Genomic DNA, 7,969 nt, shown 5'->3' with positions numbered 1-7,969 from the left:
AAGTTTAAAAAAGGGGCATCTTCAGTGTGCCCCAAATGTAAAATAAGTGTAGGTACTCTTACCCATTGCTTCTGGACATGCCACAGGCTCCGTGTTTATTGGAGCACTGTGGTGGGAGAGATAGGGAGGGTATTGAGGACTGAAGTCAAAGTAGATCCAATATCTCTCCTCTTAGGTCTACCGAATTTACCATCTTTAGACGGACATGGGAAGAAACTATTTAATATTCTTGCATACTGTGCACGGAAGAATATTCTGGTGAATTGGGTGTCTGAGAGCCCGCCGGGCTTACTGGGATGGCAGACATCAATTATGGAGCACATTCCCTTGGACTTTTTCACAAACATGGTGCACCACACAACAGACCATTTTTATAAGACATGGCAGCCCTACTTGAGTTATTTGGATATAGATTTGTCAGTTATCTTAACTAGGGCGTTTGTTTAACCAGGATGGTTAGGTTTGTCAAGCCCTGGGCCCTGGAGGGGGTCTCCTGAGTTAATACGGGTATATACACAATGCTCCCGTTCCTTTGTTTGGGAGCTTTGCGCCGAGCATAGCTGTTCTGTATTATGTTTTTTTGGTTTATGTTTGCTTTTCTTTCGTTTTTTTGGTGTTGCTTTGCACAGTGTTAGGGTTTGTTTTGTATTAGAGGGTAGGTTAGTAGTTAGTAGACAGTAGTTGTATGTAACTTGTATTTTTTTTCATTATATTGATTTTGTTATTGATTGTATTTTTCAATAATTTTATATGTTTGTAATGTTAAAAAAATTTGCTAATAAAGATATTTACAAAACAAAATTCATAAAGGACATCCAGTAATGTCAGAATCCTGAGGGGAATGAAAATGCAGACTTATATCTCCCTCGACATCCCCATCACCCAAACATCTTATTCAGTCTTATTGGAGTTAAACGTTTCAAAGATCTGATTGATAAAGCTTGTGTTCAGTATAGGTAACAGAATCAAAGAAATGACAGTTACAGTATAGATGAGGAATCATCAAACTAAAGCAGAGAAGATGTTTGAGGGGTTGTAAAGGCTCCTCAAAGTTTCAAATGCACAACTTCAGGAACAGATGCTTTTGGTCATCCTGCAGTTGTGCAAACTGCTACCAGGGGAGGTAGGAGTTTTTTTTTGCAGTGTTATATTGTGATCTGGAATACACTGCCTGAAAGTGCAGTGGAAGTACTTTTTCCTAAAACTCAGTCATGGACGTGGGTATCACTGGCTGGACCAACATCTATTGCCCTCCCCTCGTTGCCCTTTAGATAGTGATGCTGAGCTGGTTTTTTGAACAGCTGCAGTCATTGTGCTGTATCGTAATGCCCTTAGGGAGGGAATTTCAGGATTTTGACTCAGCAGCACTGAAGAAACTGTGATATATTTCCAAGCCAGGATGGTGAGCGGCTTGGAGGGGAACTTTTAGGTGGTAGTGTTGCCATGTCTCTGCTGCCCTTGTCCTTCTGGATGAAAGTGATCCCAGTGACAGCTCAGAAGGTGCTAAGCATATTTGGTGAATTTCTGCAGTGAATCTTGTGGATAGTACACATTGCTGCTACTGAGCATCGATGGTGGAGGGAGGGGATGCTTGTGGACGTGGTGCCAAATCAACCAGGCCACTTTGTCTTGGGTGGTGTCAGGCTTATTGAGTTGTTGGAGCTGCACCCATCCAGGCTAATGGGGAATACTCCACACACTCCTGACTTGTGCCTTGTAGATTTATGAATAGCTTTTAAAAAGCACCTGAATAAATACTTAAAAAGGAGAAAATTGAGTAGTTTGAGGGAAGTGATAATTTTTCAATAAGTCAACATAGGCATTCTGGTCCACTATAGCTTCCTCCTGTGCTAAGATATTCTATTTCTTGATTCTTTCAAGGCAAGGTTCATTTTCTTTCAGTAATAGTGAAAAAAGAGCCCTGACAGAAAATCAGAACTGTATTTGAGAGTTCAAAAGCAGAATCTTTCAGTCATGGGTGGTTGTGGTTTGAGGATCAAATCTAGTCCATTGCCTCTCAACATCAAATCAACAACCAATTAATACACAGCAAATTGAAACACATTGAACAATCAAAACATTTAAATACCACAGGGAGTATTCATGTCACAATATAATGAAACAAAAATCCACACAGACAACATCAGCTCAGTCAACAAGTTGTTCTAAATCCATTGGGTCCAGAAATCATTAAACTACTCCAAGTATACATTACACATGCAGGCAAATTCAAAAGCAGTTTCACAACCACATTTACAAATTCCAATCCCAAAAATGTTTCCGTTGCACATCATTTCATTTTTTTCATGTTGGAATAATTCAATCTTTTAGTTAAGGTTTCAATGAACATAAACATTGATTAAAAATAGAAAGCATCTTCTGTCCCTAACACCCTAAATTTTAAATCCATTAATATTTCATCAGAACAAACAATATAAATGTAGGCACAGTCTAACAAAATTGCTTCCAGTTAAATAAAGAAACACTCACAAACAAACAGGCCCAACAATTAGCTGCTCATCTGCTCTAAATTGATTTAATCATCCCTAGGAAGTGGATGTCACAGGTTAGTACAGCAATTATTGCCCATCCCTTATCAGCCTGGATAAGGTGGTAGGGAGCTGCCTTATTGAACGGCAAAGGAGTCCTCACATTCTGACCCAGCGACACTGAAGGAACAGTGAGTTAGTTCCAAGCCAGGATGATGTGGGATCCTGATTAATATCATATAGAAGCTCATTTCCCTTGTTCTTATTCAAAGTAATACCCTGGAATGTTTTATTTAAACACAAGAGCCCAGAAGTAGCCTCACTTTAATGTCTCATCCAAAAGATAATTCCACCAGTGCCCCACTCTGTCAGTACTGACTGTCTGACAATGCGGCACTGCCTAGTTACTGAACTTGTGCCTCTCACCGAGGATGAAGCCTCCCATCAGGGGGACCTCCCGTCGCTCCGCCATCGCCATCTTCACCGACTCGGTTCCCTCACATTGTCGCCGCGGTGTCCGCCTGGCCACTGCGCCTCTGTCCGCCTCATGGTGACGGAGAGTGGGAATGTCCTCCGCCGCCGCTCCCGGCCCCGGCCCCAGCTCGAGCCGCTTCTCTTTCGGTGTCGATTCAAAACCCGCCTTAGGCCGCAGGCCCACTCCGCTCTGACAGCAACATGGCGGCTCTTCTGCAACTGCGGCTGTGTACTCCCGGCCGCCGGCTCCCCAGCAACTGCGGCTGCGTACTCGCGGCCGCCGGCTCCCCTGTAACTGCGGCTGCGTACTCGCGGCCGCTGGCTCCCCTGCAACTGCGGCTGCGTACTCACGGCCGCCGGCTTCCCTGCAACTGCGGCTGCGTACTCCCGGCCGCCGGCTTCCCTGCAGCTGCGGCTGTGTACTCCCGGCCGCCGGCTCCCCTGCAACTGCGGCTGCGTACCCCCAGCCGCCAGTTTTTCTCCAGTCATCGCAGATCAGCTACGCCTCATGGGAAATTCCACTTGATATAAATTGAAGTCCGCCATCTTTGATGAAGGTATCTCCGGCCCATGTGACTGCGTGTGTTCAGGGTTATTCAGCCCATCCAGTCAATACTGCCCTTCGTGCTACACTCCAGCCACGTCCACCCGGGAACCCATGAATAAACATGGACTTTGTCTTAATCTTTTTTAAAAATATATGCTTTCTGTAATTAATATAGGCGCCAGAGTTCAGCGACTTAAACAATTTTCATTTTTTTAAAATAAAAGTACAATTGACAATAAATTATTATTCTGTTCTATTCTACTCTTCTTCATCTAACTTTATCAGCACTCTACATAAATCTTCATTTCATTATCCAACTTGAGTACCAAAACTGAAAGAATAAAATCTTGCAACAATTCTAATGCCAGAAAAAAAAGTTATGATTTGGAGATGCCGGTGTTGGACTGGGGTGGACAAAGTTAAAAATCACACAAAACCAGGTTATAGTCCAACAGGTTAAATTGGAAACACTAGCTTTCGGAGCGACACTCCTTCATCAGGTGGTTCTTGTTGAACTTGTAAAGCAGAGGTTGGTTTGAACTGGATTTATGTACCAAGATGCAGAAGACAAGTTCAGACCAGATCCGTCATTTCCATGTTTTGTTTCTTTTTACCTTTTTTCACAACCTCAGGATATCTCATATTGCTTTACCTATCAATACTATTAACACCCAAGCCCTCCTGGTAGTGAAACATCTGCTAAATTCCTCATTAGATTTCTGGATCATTGTGACAGTGTCTTGTTTCTGCTCTCCCCCACAACGGGAAACACTCTTTCTCTACCCACCTAATCAAAACATTTCAGAACTTTAAAGGCTCCCAATATCTCACAGTCAATCTTCTCTCGTCAAGAGAAACAAGAATTGCCCTCACTGCTGACAGTGAAAACATTAAAATTAATAAAATTCCCTTAAAAGCGCAATGTGCTCAAAACCAAATCTTTAAAGAAAACATATCAAATTTGTATTTGAAATGACTCCACAGAGGCCGGTATCCCATCACCAAGTCACGCCATATTTACACATGGAGAGACTTTGACACTGATTCAGCCTCCCCAAAGTGAGCAGAACCACTGATTATTGCTTCCTTTTTTTTAACACTCCTGTTTATTTTTAAAAATGTTTTAAAAATAGAACCTCCGACGTTCTTGGATTTTTTATTTGTTCCCACCCACACTACCGTCTAACTTCAGTAGTGCTTATTTTTTTCCCCAGCCCCCATGGTGTGTGTGTGCAGGTGTGAGACACAGTGAGACACACAAGGTGCACGAATCTTTATTCAGTTTCCACCTCCAGGAAGAAAAGCCAAGTGGCCAGTGACAAGCAGTGCCCTGCTGTGTAAGAACCCATGTCTGTTTTTCTGATACTCCTCTTCTTTTTTTTAGCTCTCAGAATGAACAGGATGTCTGACCCTAACAAGGACAGAACGCCCCTGGTGCTCACCTTCCACCCTACCAACCTTCGCATAAACCAAATCATCCACCGACATTTCCGCCAACTCCAAACAGACCCCACCACCAGGGATATATTTCCCTCCCCACCCCTTTCCGTCTTCCGCAAAGACCGTTCCCTCCATGAATACCTGGTGAGGTCCACGCACCCCCTACGACCCACCCTCCCATCCTGGCACTTTCCCCTGCCACCGCAGGAACTGTAAAACCTGCGCCCACACCTCCTCCCTCACCTCTATCCAAGGCCCCAAAGGAGCTTTCCACATCCATCAAAGTGTTACCTGCACATCCACTAATATCATCTATTGTATCAGTTGCTCCCGATGCGGTCTCCTCTACATTGGGGAGACTGAGCGCCTCCTAGCAGAGCGCTTTAGGGAACATCTCAGAGACACCCGCACCAATCAACCAAACCGCCCCGTGGCCCAAAATTTCAACTCCCCCTCCCACTCTGCCGAGGATATGGAGGTGCTGGGCCTCCTCCACCACCGCTCCCTCACCACCAGACGCCTGGAGGAAGAACGCCTCATCTTCCGCCTCGGAACACTTCAACCCCAGGGCACCAATGTGGACTTCAACAGCTTCCTCATTTCCCCTTCCCCCCTCCTCTAGCTTATCTCTCCATGCTTCAGGCTCACTGCCTTTATTCCTGATGAAGGGCTTTTGCCCGAAATGTCGATTTTACTGCTCCTCGGATGCTGCCTGAATTGCTGTGCTCTTCCAGCACCACTAATCCAGAATCTGGTTTCCAGCATCTGCAGTCATTGTTTTTACCAGGACTTCTGACCACCCTGTTCTTTTATTTATTTATTTATCCCCCCCCACACCCAGTTTGTGTGTGTGCAGGTGTGAGACACAGTGAGAGACACAAGGTGAGAACCCATGTTTATATTATTTTATTAAACAAATTACAAAAACAGTTTACAACAAACAGTTACATTTACAGCTGCATACAAGAGACAGCAATTTTACAAGGGAGAGGAGCAGCAAAGCCAGGCCCCAAACCCTACCATTCAAACATTTTACAGGGACATGAGGACAAACCTCAAATCCCAGTTTCACATAAAGATATAAGGAGACAACAGCAATGACAGTTGTACATTAGACAGTACTGTTACATACAAAAGTGCAGACAATACAGACCCAGCAAGCCCCCATCCCTCCCACCTTCCGACCACTCTAAGGCAGCCCGCCCCTACCCACCTTCCGGTTCTCGGTCCACCCCATGAGAACCCATGTTTATATCTGTCAGTCAGGGCTTCCTGATTGGATCAGATTAACAGCCCCAATTGGGGAACTCACATTCTATGCAACCTACCCGGCTGATCTCAGTACACTCACTACACCATTCAAATCTAATTTTCAGAGCTGATAAAGTCTCAGCCCCGCGGTGTACATCAGTGGCAAAAGTATCAAACATAGCGCTAGACACTTTGTGCTCCATCTCTAGAGACAAGGACATAACTTGAAAGAGGAACATAACAGTTGCATCAAATGACCCCTCAACCATTTTGATTTGTGCATCTTAATATGTAACTTCAGTTCAGACCACTCCGAGCATTTCCAAGTTTTATTTTCCCACTGCCTGGACCTATCAAGGGCATCCTGGCCAGTTTACACCCTGGCCTGCAACCCCACTACCCCAACATGAAGACACTGAACCTTACTTTGTACAATTCACACCACCCACCCCTTACTCTTGTGTTTGGGCACCACTAGCACGAAGTCACATTGACCGTCCCCAGTTGTCCTGTGCAGTTGGCAATGAATCATCATTTTGATTTGGAAACATAGAATGTAGAAGCAGAAGAAAGAAGACCCATTGAGCTCAGGCTGCCATTCAACATGATCATGGCTGATTCTCTACCTGAATGCCATCCTCCTGCTCTCTTCCCATACCTCATGGCACCTTTAGCCTCGAGGAATCAATCTATTTATCTGTTGAATATATTCAGTGACTTGGCCTCCACAGATTCACTAGCCTCTGAGTGAGGAAATGGGCAACTGAGTATCCTCAGACTGGGATCGCTTGTTCTAGATGCCTCCCCACACCATGCCCCCATCATTGCTGCCTCCAGCCTGTCCATCCATGTTTGTTTGATTCAATGAGATCCCCCTCTCCTTTATGCCATCCAATGGGGTGACAATGCTTTGATAATGGGAATCGATTAGGGATTGGCCCAGTGATGAGTGACAGTGACACTGGTTACAGGGTGGAAAGTGCTGGTAATGTGAAACCCAGCTGATCCTGCCTCTGCAGCTGACCTTTCCCCTTTACTCCATATTTCCTGTTTGATACAACATTTATTATTGATTCTGTTTCCACTGCTATTTCTGGGAACAAAATCTGATCCCTGGCATTGATTCCATCTAGTCTGAGCAACACAGAGACAAGGACTGGGGGTTTGGGCCGGTTTAAGATGCAAGGAGATTACAGAGAATGGAAGGGAGAAGAACATGTGGGTCTTTAAAACAACAATTGGAATTTTAAAACCTGTGGGTGTGGGTGTCAACGTGGGGTAGTGATCAGAGGGTTGACAGCAGAGTGGAATCAACCCTCTGAAACCAATGCACAGAGGGCAGAACCAGCCAAGAGCATGCCCCATGGGAGACTAGTTAGCAAGGTTAGATCTCATGAAATACGGGGAGAACTAGCCATTTGGATACAGCTCAAAGGTAGAAAACAGAGGGTGGTGGTGAGGGGTTCTTTTTCAGACTGGAGGCCTGTGACCAGTGGAGTGCCACAAGGATCGGTGCTGGGTCCACTACTTTTTGTCATTTATGTAAATGATTTGGATGTGAGCATAAGAGGTACAGTTAATAGGTTTGCTGGTGACACCAAAATTGGAGGAGTAGTGGACAGCAAAGAAGGTTACCTCAGATTACAACAGGATCTTGACCAGATGGGCCAATGGGTTGAGAAGTGGCAGAAGGAGTTTAATTCAGATAAATGTGAGGTGCTGCATTTTGGGAAAGCAAATCTTAGCAGGACTTATACACTTAATGGTA

General features: G+C 44.8%; 2 protein-coding genes across 4 annotated transcripts in view; one reads left to right on the top strand and one right to left on the bottom strand.

The window, feature by feature from the left end:
* LOC122558186 (low-density lipoprotein receptor-related protein 3-like) overlaps positions 1 to 2,998 on the bottom strand; it is a 19,211-nt gene extending 16,213 nt beyond the window's left edge. For all 3 annotated transcript variants that reach the window (XM_043706494.1, XM_043706496.1, XM_043706497.1), the window contains exon 1: positions 2,916 to 2,998. In XM_043706494.1, the coding sequence (XP_043562429.1) occupies positions 2,916 to 2,967 (52 nt within the window). In that variant the 5' untranslated portion in view covers positions 2,968 to 2,998. The remainder of the gene's footprint in view (positions 1 to 2,915) is intronic.
* Positions 1 to 7,969, top strand: part of rhpn2 (rhophilin, Rho GTPase binding protein 2) — a 164,359-nt gene that overhangs the window by 48,732 nt on the left and 107,658 nt on the right. The gene's annotated exons all lie outside the window — the stretch shown is intronic.

This window comes from Chiloscyllium plagiosum, chromosome 17 (genome assembly GCF_004010195.1).
Source record: "Chiloscyllium plagiosum isolate BGI_BamShark_2017 chromosome 17, ASM401019v2, whole genome shotgun sequence".
NCBI classification, from domain to species: domain Eukaryota; kingdom Metazoa; phylum Chordata; class Chondrichthyes; order Orectolobiformes; family Hemiscylliidae; genus Chiloscyllium; species Chiloscyllium plagiosum.
The sequence above is the reverse complement of the archived record's forward strand: the minus strand, read 5'-3'. Positions and strand labels throughout refer to the sequence as shown.